General features: G+C 40.0%; 2 protein-coding genes across 2 annotated transcripts; one reads left to right on the top strand and one right to left on the bottom strand.

Annotated features, from left to right (window-relative positions):
- Positions 1 to 1,911: 1,911 nt before the first annotated feature.
- On the bottom strand, positions 1,912 to 9,268 carry cetn4 (centrin 4). The gene is made up of 5 exons (XM_026919787.3): positions 9,117 to 9,268; positions 8,272 to 8,427; positions 4,748 to 4,876; positions 2,543 to 2,680; positions 1,912 to 2,243 (listed from the first exon to the last, which is right to left on the bottom strand). Exons 1-5 carry the CDS (start codon positions 9,117 to 9,119, stop codon positions 2,154 to 2,156), a joined length of 516 nt encoding a protein of 171 aa, XP_026775588.1. The 5' UTR covers positions 9,120 to 9,268; the 3' UTR covers positions 1,912 to 2,153.
- A 98-nt stretch (positions 9,269 to 9,366) lies between these two features.
- bbs12 (Bardet-Biedl syndrome 12) lies at positions 9,367 to 14,322 on the top strand. Its single transcript, XM_026918821.3, has 2 exons — positions 9,367 to 9,497; positions 10,152 to 14,322. The coding sequence occupies exon 2, from the start codon at positions 10,182 to 10,184 to the stop codon at positions 12,174 to 12,176; it is 1,995 nt and encodes a 664-aa protein (XP_026774622.3). The 5' UTR covers positions 9,367 to 9,497; positions 10,152 to 10,181; the 3' UTR covers positions 12,177 to 14,322.
- The last annotated feature ends 1,502 nt before the right edge of the window (positions 14,323 to 15,824 follow it).

The following is a 15,824-nucleotide window of genomic DNA, read 5'->3' as shown; positions in this document are numbered from 1 at the left end:
ATGATAAAAATTTTGACAGGTTGACGTACACTATTTCATCATTTCACTGTTTCCTACTTTCCATTTTGAGTTTTTTTGGTTACTGAAACCGGTAAACAGCACTTTCACCCCACACTCCTGCCCTCCAACGCTTCAGCATTTTGCTAAGGGCTCGGAAAATAAGCACCATGACAAAATTCCTGTTTATAACTCAGGTATACATGATTTGGGCAAGTAGTTTTTTTTTTCAACAGAGAAGTGTATTTTCTTGTTGGTTAAACAATAATTCTAAAATGCATTGTTGTTTTTAGCATGTTGTGATCAGACTCGCTTCACCGTGATTACTGGCTTCATCCTTAAACCTTTAAAGTTCAAAATCACTTTTACTGACATTAGTCATCTGCATTGAGTCATTTCATTAATACACAGTTCATTTTGCTTAAAGACACGTAGTCATCTTGTTTCACTGCTGATGGTCTGCCACATGATGCACTTCACTTCTGTAAACTGACTAATCTTTAAAGTCAGATCTGCAGGACTCGTATATACACTTCATCATAAGCAAAGATCTAACCATTTTCAAAAGCATGTTTTAGACCGCATTCTGCAGGTTTGCATTTATTGAAAATAACATCATTAGAGTTGGCTAAGTTTAGCCAAAATCTAACAAAAATGCATTTAAAGTTGCACTTTCATATGCTTTCACTGTCTCAGTCCAAAGCACCATTTTTTATTAATAATAATAAACAACATTTTGGGACATTTTGGCCCTTGTTTATTTGAACCCAGAAAGAAAAGGTCATGTTACAGTCCACTTACTATCTCTCTCTTCCTATGTTTATTTATTCATTATTTGAATAACTGTCAGAATGTGTTTTTAAATGGTTAATATTAATGCGCTCATTCTATTGTAATGTTATCATTTCTATACTAACATTCACCAAGTCTTGTATGGTGGCCACCCCACATAATCTAAGGCTAATAATTTAATAATTCTGTATGCAGATGTTAATTTGACATTTACAGAAGTCGTTGTGGGTGTCAGTGTTTTGTAACAGTTTTTGTCTTATTAATTTCAAGAAACAAACAAACAAAACAAAAAAAAAACAGGCTGGTGAGAGAACTACTGTAAATGTAACTATAAATGATTAAAAACCTATCATTCATTAATAAAATAAAAATTTTAAATCATAGAGGAATAAAACATGCATGACCTACTGCTATTGGAAAATAATAAACTTTGAGGTGGTAGCAGTAACGCCGGTGTTGATTACATTCCTATAACAGCATGACTTTTTTTTTATTCCTTACTTATTTTTAGACACTTCTCCAAAGGTAGAATCTAATCCAAGCATACAGATAAAAGGTTAAGAGCTCAACAGTAGTTTACATAGTGTGACTAAAACTTATTTTGACATCAGAATATAAAAAGAAAGCTTAAATGCTGACATTGGTTGATTCCTGACCCTCTCATAATAGAGCATTTGATGGACTTTGTTATGATCAGAAATGATAAATGACTAATTCCCAGCAAATTCAGTTAGCTTTCATTATCATTTTCATGGATTATTGGAACCTGTTTTTTTTTTCTCTCTGTCTTCCAACCTACATTGAAATGCATCTTTACCTACTGTAAAATAAAAAGCAACAGGAAGAGTCAGATTTCATCCTTCCTGAGGTTATAGTTGTTACTGAATATAGTGTATATAATAGTACACTGTCAGCTTTTAGTTACTAAAACACCTCAGCTACAACAGCATCAAATTTTTTGTATTTGTGAGCTGCTGTCACATCTAGAGCTTTTAGAGTCCTAAAGTTCCTTTAAGATATAATTTAGATGTATTAATTAGATGTATTAATCTAATAAACTTGACTGTAGTAGTCGGAGTATTATACACTCAATTTACAGCACAAAAAACAAACAAACCACAATTTAGTCAAAACCATTTATTCAGTATTATACAAAATGTTTATAGATTATATTATTTTACAAGTCTTATAAATGAAAAAAATTAGGCATATCAAATTTTCAAAAATGCCGCAAAAAGGAGACAAAGTTTTTTGTTTCAGATTGCTATTTTGATAAAACGATCTGAAAACGACACTGAATAAAAAAAATAACAAGAGCAAGAAGAAGTGGAGTAGAGATAGCAAGAAAGGAAAGAGAAAACAATTTAATACAGGTTAGTCTTCTTCATTATCCGTAAGAACTCCTGCTCATTGATTTCTCCATCTCCATCTCTGTCTGCCTCATCTATCATTTCCTGCCAGAGAGATCACTGGGGTTACGAAGCGGAACAAAACCATAGACGATATGACAAAAATATTTCCCTGATGCCATCAGCTGTTTGTTCCTCATGATGAATATCTTTGTCTGCTCAAAATATATCAATCAGTCTCAATCTAGACAGCACTGAGTCAGCATGCCGTATTACAGACTTTATGAGTTCAGCATGAAGACAGGAACATTACCACATGGGGGTTGATTTTATGCACAGGTGTGGAAAACAACTAATACATGACACACTGTTATAAAAAGATTATGTCATATGGCAATACTCACCTGTAATTCCTCATCTGTCAGGTTTTCACCTAGCTCCTTTGCAACTCGTTTCAGATTTTTGAATGAAATTTTGCCTGTTCCATCATCATCAAACAATCTGAAAGCTTTCAGGATTTCTTCCTTTGAATCTTTTTCACTCTGTATTGAAAAATCATAAAATCGATCATAAAAATGTGCAGAAAAAATGTCTTGTTTTCTAATGAGTGTTTATGTACAGAATTGTAAATAATGCCTCATGTCCTTCCAACAGGCCATTTCTGATATGCACAGTATGTTAGGAAAAAAACAAAGGCAAAGAATCATTGCTGGGGTGGAATGATGCAGCCAAACATGAAGCTTAGTGGTTAGAGTTACTGCTACCAACGCCTTCTGACCTTCAGACTCGAGTATTCAACAGCTTTGGTATTATTCAACAAGTTAACCTCATAGTCTCCCCTTTCACACGGTAGCTACCACTCTGTTACAGCGAAGGATAAAACATGTTTTGGTTGGAGTGGTAGAACTCGAGTGTCCTGCACAGAGCCCTGACCTCAACCCCACTGAACACCTTTGGGATGAACTGGAACACCAACTGCACCCCAGACCTCCTCACCCAACATCAAGATCTCACTAAAGCTCTTGTGGCTGAATGATCACAAATCCCCACAGCCACGCTCCAAAATCTAGTGGAAAGCCTTCCCAGAAGAGTGATTATTATAAGAGCAAAGGGGCACTACACTTAGAATGGGCTGTTCAACAAGCACATATGGCTGTGATGGTCAGGTGGCCACAAACTTTTGGCCATATAGTGTAGCACATTTCATACACAAGGCAATTCAAAGGGCTTACCAAATATAAAAGTAGTACAAAGAATATAGTACAACAGACAAAGTCCTAACTGCTTACGTGTAAGCACATAAAAAAAAGAAATGATTTTAATCTAGATTTAAAAATAGCTATATCTGTGACACATCTAACATCATCTGTGAGCTGATTCCAGTTTTGAGCAGCATAAAAGCTAAATGTTGCTTCACTGGGTTTACTTTGGGTTCTAGGTACTACCAGCTGACCTGCACCCATGGATGTAAGAGACCTGCTGGGTTCTTTTAGCATATCAGAGATTGAGATATATTCAGGACCAAGACCCTTTTGTGATTTACAGGCTAGAAGCAAAACTTTGAATTCAACTGGAAGCCAGAGTAAAGAACTGAAGTAATGTGCACTGTTCTCCTGGTTTTGGTTAGATCTCTTGAAGCAGCATTTTGAATGAGCTGCAGTAGTTTAATGGCCTTTTCTGGGAAGTCTCGTTCAGAGACCATTACAGAAGTCGACCCTGCTGGTAATAAAAGTGTGTCTCGAGTTCTTATAGTTTCGAGGTCTTATAGGGACAGTACCATTAATTCGGGCTATGTTTTTAGGATGGTAAAATGCTGTTTTGGTGACTGCTTTAAAATGGCTGATAAAGGTCAGATCTAAGACTATTAGAACACCAAGATTTCAGACTTGCTCTTGTTTTTTTTAGCCCCCTGGAGTCAAGATGTGTACTAATCCTAAGTCTGTTCTCTTTGCTGCCAAACACAATTACTTCTGTTTTGTCCTTCTTTAACTGAAGGAACTTTAGTCTCCTCCATTATTTATCTGCTCCATACACTGACACGGTGAGTCCATTGGTTTGTAATCATTTGGTGACAGAGCTACATATATTTGAGTATCATCTGCATAAAAGTGGTAAGCAGTGTTTTAGTTCTGTATGCTATGACCTTAGGGGAATATATAGAAATTGAATAAAATCGGTCTAAGAATTGATCCCTGTGGGTTTCATGTCACTGTGATCCTCAGATTCGTAACTGCCAAAGGCAAGAAATTTTCGGCCTTCTAAATATTTATTTAACCAATCAAGGACTGTTTCAGAAAACCCTACACAATCTTCCAGCCTGGCTCGGAGTGTGCTGTGGTCTATAGTATCAAAAGCAGCACTAAAGCCCAGTAACAGCAAAACTGAAACTTTGCCAGAATCAGAATTCAGTCATATGTCATTTAACATGTTTACAAGGGCGGTCTCAGTACTGTGGGGGGTCGGAAACCTGACTGAAATTTGTCAAAATATCCATTTACGTTCAGAGATTTGTTGGTTACTATTTTTAAAGTTAGTTTGATTTATATGAATTGTGGCTATTATTAAAGATGTTTTTTCCCCTCATATTTGATATTTCTGACCAATTTTACCATTTTTTGGGTCATCATGGACAGAAAGTCATTGAAGTCAATGGTGCCAGAGCCTTCTTTATCAATGTCAGCAATCATCTTCTTGATTTCCTCCTTCTTTGGCTCAAAACCAAGAGCACGCATAGCAACCTGAATGAAGCAAAGAAATACAAGTCACTAATTACAGTCAGTGAAAATTAAATAAAACATGAATAGAGATAAATACTGAATAATGCAAGTAGTCACTGTGTGAAATATTTGCAGGATGTGTTGTCACACTTTATAACTGCATGTCCTAGAATTAAAGCTTAACAGATTTATTAAATTTTCATCTTAGAGGTATAGGGTTGGTACATACAGTGCCTATAGAAAATCATCATACCCTGTGAAAACCTTTACCTTTTGTCACATTACACCCTGTAAAATAAAATAAATTAAGTCTAACTTTTTTGAGCTGCATGTACACATTATAACCTTCCTCATTAAAGTAACAATATCATTTAAAAAATTCTGGAGGATTATTAAAAATTAAATCAGTGAAATGCCTGGTTTGGTGAAGTGATCAGCAAGCAATCAACTTCCAGATTAAACACCAGGCTAATTGCCCCACCTGACATCAATAGTAGTGGTGTTGATTACTTCAGAATAAAACAAGCTGTTTCTTGAAGATTCCACTGTTAGTAGTGCACGGTACGGCAAAGAATTCACCATGGTTGGGAAAGTGCTTTCAAAAGACCTCTGGGATAAAGCTGTAGAAAGGCACTAGTTAGGAGAAGGCTACAAAAACATTTCAAAGGCTTTAGCTATCCCTCGGAGTACTGTTCAGAGCATCCATTAAGAAGTGGAAAGCATATGGCACCACCAGCACATTGCCTAGATCAGGCCGTCCGTCCAAAGTGGATGACAGAGCCAGGAGGACATTGATAAGAGAAGCTACCAGGAGGCCAAAGGCAACTTTGAAGGACTTACAAGGCTTTATGGCTGGGTCTGGTCAGTCTGTGCATGTGACAACTATCTCCCAAGCTTTACACAAAGCTGGCCTGTATGGCAGGGTAGCACGAAAGAAGCCTTTCCTAAAAAAGTGTCACACTCAGTCTCGTTTGCGCTATGCAAAAACACATTTGGAGGAGTCTGATACCTTCTGGCAAAAGATGCTATGGTCTGATGAGACCAAAATTGACCTTTTTGGACTGAACTCCAAGCACTATGTTTGGCGAAAAGCAAACACAGCACACCACCCAAAACACACCATACCTACTGTGAAGCATGGTGGTGGCAGCATTATGTTGTGGGCAATTGGCCAGGATTGAAGGGAAAATGGATGCTGCCAAGTACATCCAAATTCTTGAGGAAAACCTGCGTCCCTCTGCTAGACAGCTGAAGATGGGCAGGTCATTCACCTTCCAACACGACAATGGCCCTAAACATACTGCCAAAACAACAACGAAATGGCTTAAGGATAAGAAGGTGAATGTCCTTGAGTGGCCAAGTCAGAGCCCTGACTTAAATCCATCTGTGGATGGATTTGAAGAGAGCAGTCCATTGCCGCTCACCACAGAATTTGACTGAACTTGAGCAATTCTGCAAGGAAGAATGGGCAAATATTCCCCAATCAAGGTGTGCAAAGCTAGTACAGACATATCCAAAAAGACTGATGGCTGTAGTTAAAGCAAAAGGTGGCTCTACGAAGTATTTAATCAAGAGACTGATGACTTTTCCAACCCTGTTATTCTAGTTTTTTTGTTTTTTATTAATTTGCAGAACTGTTGTGTTTTTTTTCTTTCATTGCTTTGATGTTGTAAGGGTTTGGGTTTGATTTTAGGCTGTATGACAAAGTAACTATTTCAAAGGGGTATGATGATTTTCTATAGGCACTGTAAATGATCATAATGCCCTGCTGCTGCTGCTGATGATGTTTCTACAGCATGTATCATTGATTTTTTTTTTTTTTTTAAATATACATTTAAATTACCAGATCCTCTACCCTGTACATGAAGGGTCCACTGCAGAGCAAGTATTATTTGGCTGGTCGATCTCAGGACAGCTCTGACACTGACATGGCAGAGACAAATGTGACTCTGGTGTGCATGTATCAGGTAATATTGTTGGAGTTTTAAAACACTTAGTGGTCACTGAATTATGAGTTATGTCACTAAAAAAAAAATGAGCAGTGCATGTAGCTACAACGTGGGTGTACCTAATAAACTGTCAACTGTGTATATACTACTCATCAGCTAAAATATATGTATATATCAACATGTATACCTTAATTTTTTATGAATTATAAAGACAGTTGCCTGTGGTTAAGAATTGACCAATATTGCTTATTGGTCTTAATTAACTGCTTTATCCTGTTAAGCGTCACAATGGATCCAGAGTCTATCCCAGGCATACACACTGCACAAGCACATTCCCTCACACCTTTAGGGTAGCCAATCCACCTACTAGCATGTTTTTGGCAGGTGGGCAGAAAGTGGAAAACCTGGAGGAAACCATGCAAACATGGGAGAACATGTGATGCTCCATATGGACAATAGCCCAAGCTCAGGTTTGAGCTTTTAGCAGGATGATAATGTTAGTAGCTGTAAAAGGGCCTAATTTCAGAGACAGTGCCTTTTTGCCCTTGATATCATGCGAAAATCCAAGCAACTCCGCCAAGACCTCAGAAAAAAAACTGTGGACCTCGACAAGTCCGGTTCCTCTCTAGGAGCAATTTCCAAACAACTGAAGGCACCGCCAGCATCTCTACAAACAACTGTATGCAAAAAATCTTTGGATGACAGTGACACTGCATCATTCAGGAAGGGGACGAAAGAAAAAAACTCCCAGGTGTGAATGGACATTGGTCTGATAGATTCAGCTGAGATCTGAGATGACAAAAAAGGAACTGGTGAATGAGTTGGGGGCATCAGCTACAACAATATGTACATCCACCATTAATGAGGTCCTACATCGCCATGGCTGCTGCACATGGAAAAAGCCCCTACTCCAAGACCAGCATTAAAAAAAGCCAGGCTAATGTTTGCCTTTTACCTCCAAAGTTGTAACAAAATGGCTTACAGACAAAAAGAGAAAGTATTTGAGTGGCCATCACAAAGCCCTGACCTGAATCCCATAGAAAAACTGTGGACTGAACTGAAAAAGCAGGTTTGAGCAAGGAAGTCCACAAACCTGACTGAGTTACACCAGTTCTGTCAGGAAGAATGAGTAAAAATTCTGACAAAGTATTGGAAGAAGCTTGTGGAAGGCTACTTCAAACATCTGACTCAAGTGAAGCAATTAAAAGGCAATGCCACCAAATACTAACAATGTGTATGTAATCATCTGACCCACTGAAAAATCTGATATAGTAAATAAAATCTGAAATAAATCTCTCTTAGCTATTATTTTGAAATTACCTCTGATGGGAACAAAGTAGATACCCTAACTGACTTAACACATGAAATGTATGGAGTTGTGAAAAACTGAGTCTGAACGTCTTTAGCCTAGGTGTATGTAAACTTTTGGTCTCAGCTGTTTCCGACACCTTCAGGGTATTGTCTTACTTTAAGCTCTTTAACATCAATAGTGCCAGAACCATCAGTGTCAAACAGATCGAACGCCTCTCGGATCTCCTGCTTCTGTTCCTCCGTCAGTTCCTGTTTGGGAGCTGCTTTCTTCCGCTGACTTGCGGTTGCACTGGGTTTTCTGAAGCTAGATGCCTGAAAACAGGAAAAAAAAAAAAAAAAAGAGGGCAATGGATAAAATTTCATCAAAGAAAGAATAATGGCTGTGTGACATTAAATACTGAGACATGTTTAAACGTGTATTTGGAGCTTATTAGTCAAGATCAGAATGTACATTGTTATTACTGAATAAAGAGGACAAAGACAAGACACTTGATGGACACATGAAGGTAAATTCAAGCACTTTGCAACATTAAACATGCAAAGAAGCTATGTCTGGGACACTTTCACATCTTTCAGCAAAATGCAGGAACTGGCAGGGTTTTTGTTTGTTTGTTTTTACAGACAACAAGCAACTGATTTGGTACTGAACGCCTTGGTATGTAAATACACAGCTAACTGCCTGGCTTTGCACATCAGTGAAGCAAAATAAGGAAATGTAACGGTTTAGCTAACCATAGATTTTAACAGAAACCATTTCTAAAACTATTTAAACACCCAAACAGCAGATAGTTTACGAATTAATACCTCTCGTCACTCGCACTGTGTTAGCTAACTGGTTAGCGTATGAGGAAACGATGCTATTCCTGTTACTAAGTTACTATAACAGCCAGCCGTTAGCTTCAAGCTAACTACCTAACAACGTTTCTCTGAAATGCGTTCGTGTATGCGTATGAAATTTTAAGTAAAAAAAAAACAAAACAAACAGCATGGTAACATCTTACCATCTCACACGCAACGTATCTGAACTTCTATCAGTTTCGGAGAAACAAAACAAACCGTAAATATTAAACCGTTAAGCAAGGTTAAGTAACGTTGTTTAGGTAAGCAAGGGTGTCAAACTTTTTGAAGGGTGGGACCATCCGTGGAGTGACAGCGAACACGCCGAATAGAAATTCACCCTCATGTTATCAAAGTTCGTCTGACCAATCGTAAGCAAGCGGGCGGAATATGTAGCTTGTGATTGGCAGTTGAGCGTTCGTTTAGACTCAGTTTCTTAGCAACAGTCGTGGAGTTGGCGCTGTGGATGCAACGCGCATGCGTAAACCCCGAACGGAACGGCAGTGTGGGGACGAGGAGGAGATTCAGAGGCGTCTACGAAGAAGGTTTGTATTTCTAGCTGGATAACAGTGTTAATAACAGTGTTATTTAGAGAAAGTTCAAAGATTTGCACCATAATTACGAGGTAGTTAATCAAGCTTGATTGAATTCAGCTACATGAAAATATAATGCTAAAACAAACAAGACTCGCATGCAGGTGGTGAAATACTGCCTCTTTTGCTTTGACATATTTTTTATTGGATTACTTACATTTATAGATAGTGCTTGTTTGTAGCCCAAGTTGAGGCTTATTGTTCTGAGGCTTAACAATGCATAACTTAGATCTCATTATGCTGTAAGATGATCTTGAGCTGTAGTCAGGGGTTAAAAGTGGAGTTTAGATGGGGAAGAGCTTTAATGTGGGGATCTGTACCACTCAGTTTGTTGTTATGTGTTCTCAACAATGATATCATGAAAATGTGATTAAAACAAATTTTCAGTATCAGTTTCTGTCCTGATACAGAATGCTGTATATAAAATGCACAGACACACTTTAAATAAAACAGTCCCTAAAGCTTGTCTATCTTTCATCATCTAATGGGATATTATTAAATAGTCACAGCGGTGGAAAGTTTGTATTTGATTTATACTACCAAGCAGACTTATTATTATAATCCGCATAATCCTTATAATCTCCTCCCTGTCTGGTGTTATTACAGGTAGTAGAATTACATCCCTCCACTCCACTGATGTCACTGCTGGGAAGTGCAACGATAAACCAGGGCCGCCATATTGGGCTCCAGCAACTGGAGGCCATGGCAGCTGCAGCTCATACATTTTTGGGCCCCAGTAAGCGCTACAAAATGATCCAAGACGAGGCGAGTGGCGAGGCGGTGCTGGTCTGCTCCTGTTATCGTCTGCTGGAGCAGCTGGAGCTCAGTGGCTCTGTGGCTCAGCTTCTGCGTGAGACCATTCGTGCTCATTGGGGGACAATGCGTTCAGGCACGGCCTCGCTGCTTTTCCTGGCTGGCGTCTGGAGCAGGGTGGCACTGGAATGTCTTCACCAAGGCATTTCCATTCGGCACATAGTGGCCGGCATGTCAAAGGGGTTGCAAGTGTGTCTAGAAGCCTGTAAGCGGAGTGCTGTGAATGTGGAGTCAGTTGTTTGTAAGGCTGATTTACAGAAACAGCGACTGAGGGGGAAATCACAGGGTGGCGGAGACTGTATGAATACTGAGGATGGCTTACTTTCCGAGCTTTCACTGAATATAGGAGTGAGGGAATTAGCTCAGGATGGTGCTAAAACCATAAATAGTGTCCTTACACTTTCTTTCCTCAAAGATCAATATCCTTTAAAGCACAATTTAAAACTCAAGCACAGCAGGCACTTTAATTCTAACCATATCACAGAGGATGGGAGGACACACACAAGGTTTGACATCGCTCATCTGGCTGAAGCCGTCCATCACGGATGTGAGACGACCATGAGTTTAGTGATCGAAGCTAGTAGGATTCAGTGTGGATACAGCCGTGAAAATCAGTGCCGCAAAGCACTAGACGTCGATAAACTGGTTACATGCCTGTTGCCAGGATTGTCTGAGGAGCACTCGAGTGTACTCCATGGGTATGTTGTATTGTTGTCTACAGAACAGGCATTGCTAGTCAAGGGTTTAGAAGAACGGACATTAAAGATCAGCCTGGTTCATGGTGACCTGAGTGAGAAACACCGTCACGTAGGTTTCAGCAGGCCTAAAAATGTCACATACATTAGCGATTGCTCTGATTTAACAGGAATCAGCCGGGAGGAGGAATGGATGGATGAGGCACTAAGAATACTTCTAAACCTCAAGGTAAACATTGTTCTTGTGAGTGGAGGTGTCAGTGAGCAGCTGAAAGATCACTGCCTCCATCAACACATCCTCATTATTGAGCATGTACGAGTGTCCATTTTGAATGACTTTGCTGCAGTTACGGGTGCTCTTCCAGTCTCGTACATCACACAGCTCAGCGAGCGATGCGTTGGTTCCGGAGTCTGTGTGAAAACACTCCGAGAGTATCGCAATGAAGGAACAGAATGGACTTTGGTGAGTGTTGTTACTGATGGCACAGCTCTGGTCACGGCGCTCATCGCAGGCTCCGTTCATGCTAAACTCCAGAGCATGGAGGATCAGTTTTGGAGCTGTGCTTATCGTGTGCACCATGCACTTAATGACGGAAAACTGCTGCCTGGAGCCGGAACTGCAGAACTGATCTGCATCCATCAGCTCCAAAATCACGGGAATATATCAGAGGAGAGAGGAGACAAGTTTGATGCAGCCAGAGCAGTAGCGCCATATGAGCAGGTAATTCTGCGGCTGATGGCAGAAGGCTGGATGGATTATGTGTCAACACTGATGGTGAACACTGGCCATGTCAAGTCCAAAACACAGGCATGGACATGTATAGCTCAGCATATAAAGCAGTGGGAGAACAGAGTGCCTTGGAGTAATGAGATGCCAGAAACTCTTCTGAAAATGGAGAATTATTCAGAAATAATGCAGAGAGGGGGAGAAAGTGAGGAGGAGGAGGAGGGGATGCTAGAAAGAGAAAGAGTAAAAATGGGAGTGTATGATAATATGACAGTGAAGTTCGAGGTTTGGAGAAGAGCTCTGGATCTGGTGTTTTTGATTCTTCAGACAGACACTGAAATTGTCACAGGAATAAGTAACAGAGAAGGACAATACAGCGATTTTGTAATTCTTTAATATGCTATTAATATGCTATATGATATTTAATATCAGTTAAGCTCAGTTACACCTCGCATTGCTTTAATAACGTCCCCAATCCTGTCAGGTAAAGACGCCATCAGTGGCTTTTCACGTGAGACTGTCAGTTTCACTCGTCCACTGCATTTCAGCTCATTTGTTGTTTCAAGGTCAGTGTGTCTCAGTGTTCCATCTGGCTTGTTGAACAAGTCAGGCACAGATTTTGGCCCTATGTACCCTACAGTTGTTAACCTGGGAGTGTCAGTGTTGTTCTGCTCGGACATGAGGCACAAAACAGGGCCAACAACTGACAACTATCCGGTTTTATGAAATTTGTCTAGATGTGCAGCCTATTGGCAATGTACAGTACCTGTATGGTGCTACTATAGACTTTTTTTGTTTTGAGACCGTATTTTTTATTTCTTTGTTTCTTTCTCAAAGAACTCTAAATAAAATGTACTTCTTGTATCATTATGTCTGTAGGTACGTTAATTACAGCATGGAAAAGCTATCCATTAACTACAACGTCAACTAAACCATCTGATTATCACAACATCTGATTAAAACCATACAGCCTAAACACAAATGACCTCATGTAAGTGACCTCAGTTAACTATTTCTTTGTACAGTGGCTGATTACAAGTTAAATATTCACACAACAAAACGAAACACGAATCATAAAACATTGTGCCTTTGAGTTTTATGACAGTTGCTCAATATATAAACAGCATATAAGACAGCCATAACACATCCCCACAGCAACGGTCCAAAATCTAGTCCAGAAGAGTGGAGGTTATTATAACAGCAAAGGGGGACTAAATCTGAGACGGGATGTTCAGCAAGCACATATGGGTGTGATGGTCAGGACTTCTCAAACATTTGGCCATATAGTGTACTTTTTATACAGTTACATGTACTTTATTTATTTGAATCTTGAATTGTATTGAATCTTCACAGTGAAGTGTGGAAGGAAATGTGCAACAAGACAATGACACAAAGCAAAAGCAACAGTGTGAATGTGTGTGCCTGGTGCCCTGCGATGAACTAGAGTCTCATCCAGTGTGTATTCTAAAGATGATTGTGTAATTCATGATCTGTGATGAAATCAGGCTCACTGTAGACTGTTTTCATTGTGCAGCTATTTTAATCAGAAAAAAAGAAGAAACGAGTCTGGCATGTCCACAGTGCTTTAGTGTTTCCTTTCTCTCATACACACACTCATACACAAATAACATCACTGCTATGAATGATGCTTGAATAATGTTGTGTGTGTGTGTGTGTGCATTCAGCATGAGTGACTATTACCAGTGTTTATAAGAGTGGAGTGTTTTATCACTTACCACCACTGAGAGGAGCAGTTTTCTCATCCTGCACAAAGCTGTTACATCACACTGCACAGGTCACAGACAGTAATAATGCGTACATAGGGATCAGATTCAGTCTCAAATACACCATCACAGTTGATTTGATTTTAAAAGCTGATTTTAAATCGTGGTTGTAACTCATTATATTCTAGTTCACTGATTACAATCCCTATCTCATCAATGTGTAAACCTGTTAAAGAAAACTGAATGTCAACAGAGTCACAGATCTGCTTAAACAGCATATTCTGTATCAAAGTTCACATTTCAGGTGCTGTCAATATGTTATCACCATGTTCTTCACAACATTCTGTGCAACCAAATTAACTCTCTTCTTCTAAGATATGTAATTGACTTAAACCGTGTATGTGTGTATGTACATGTATATGTATGTGTATATATATATATACACTATATTACCAAAAGTATTCGGTCACCCATCCAAATGATCAGAATCAGGTGTCCTAATCACTTGGCCTGGCCACAGGTGTATAAAATCAAGCACTTAGGCATGCAGACTGTTTTTACAAACATTTGTGAAAGAATGGGCCGCTCTCAGCAGCTCAGTGAATTCCAGCGTGGAACTGTCATAGGATGCCACCTGTGCAACAAATCCAGTCGTGAAATTTCCTCGCTCCTAAATATTCCACAGTCAACTGTCAGCTTTATCATAACAAAATGGAAGAGTTTGGGAACAACAGCAACTCAGCCACGAAGTGGTAGGCCACGTAAACTGACGGAGAGGGGTCAGCGGATGCTGAAGCGCATAGTGCAAAGAGGTCGTCGACTTTATGCACAGTCAATTGCTACAGAGCTCCAAACTTCATGTGACCTTCAGATTAGCCCAAGTACAGTACGCAGAGAGCTTCATGGAATGGGTTTCCATGGCCGAGCAGCTGCATCCAAGCCACACATCACCAAGTGCAATGCAGAGCGTCGGATGCCGTGGTGTAAAGCACGCCACCACTGGACTCTAGAGCAGTGGAGACGCGTTCTCTGGAGTGATGAATCACGCTTTTCCATCTGGCAATCTGATGGACGAGTCTGGGTTTGGAGGTTGCCAGGAGAACGGTACATTTTGGACTGCATTGTGCCGAGTGTGAAATTTGGTGGAGGAGGAATTATGGTGTGGGGTTGTTTTTCAGGAGTTGGGCTTGGCCCCTTAGTTCCAGTGAAAGGAACTTTGAATGCTTCAGGATACCAAAACATTTTGGACAATTCCATGCTCCCAACCTTGTGGGAACAGTTTGGAGCAGGCCCTTCCTCTTCCAACATGACTGTGCACCAGTGCACAAAGCAAGGTCCATAAAGACATGGATGACAGAGTCTGGTGTGGAGGAACTTGACTAGCCTGCACAGAGTCCTGACCTGAACCCGATAGAACACCTTTGGGATGAATTAGAGCGGAGACTGAGAGCCAGGCCTTCTCGCCCAACATCAGTGTGTGACCTCACCAATGCGCTTTTGGAAGAATGGTCAAAAATTCCTATAAACACACTCCTCAACCTTGTGGACAGCCTTCCCAGAAGAATTGAAGCTGTAATAGCTGCAAAAGGTGGACCGACATCATATTGAACCCTATGGGTTAGGAATGGGATGGCACTTAAGTTCATATGTGAGTCAAGGCAGGTGACCGAATACTTCTGGTAATATAGTGTATATACACACTCACACACACTCTTGAATCATGTATATATATCTGTGTGCGTGTATATATATATATATATATACATACACTGCCTGGCCAAAAAAAAAGTCGCACAATCTAATATTTTGTTGCACTGCATTTAGCTTTGATTATGGCATGCATTCGTCCTGGCATTGTTTCAACAAACTTATGCAACTTCACAACATTTATTTCCATCCAGAGTTGCATTTATTTTTGGCTGAGATCTTGTATTGAGGACAGGAGAGTCTAACCACTCCGTAAAGTCTTCTCCAGCACATCCCAAAGACTTTCAATGGGGTTAAGGTCAGGACTCTGTGGTGGCCAATTCATGTGTGAAAATGATTCCTCATGCTCCCTGAACCACTCTTTCACAAGTTAAGCCTGATGAATCTTAGCATTTTCATCCTGGAATATGCCTGTGCCGTCAGGGAAGAAAAAGTCCATTGACGGGATAACCTGGTCATTCAGTAGCTCAGCTGACTTCATTTTATTGCCACACAATGAGGCTGAGCCTCGACCTGACCAGTTGATGCAACCCCAGATCATAACACTGCCTCCAGAGGCTTGTATAGTAGGCAATATGCATGAAGGGTGAATCACTTCATGCATTTCCCTTCT

This window comes from Pangasianodon hypophthalmus, chromosome 9 (assembly GCF_027358585.1).
Source record: "Pangasianodon hypophthalmus isolate fPanHyp1 chromosome 9, fPanHyp1.pri, whole genome shotgun sequence".
NCBI classification, from domain to species: Eukaryota; Metazoa; Chordata; class Actinopteri; order Siluriformes; family Pangasiidae; genus Pangasianodon; species Pangasianodon hypophthalmus.
The sequence above is the reverse complement of the archived record's forward strand: the minus strand, read 5'-3'. Positions and strand labels throughout refer to the sequence as shown.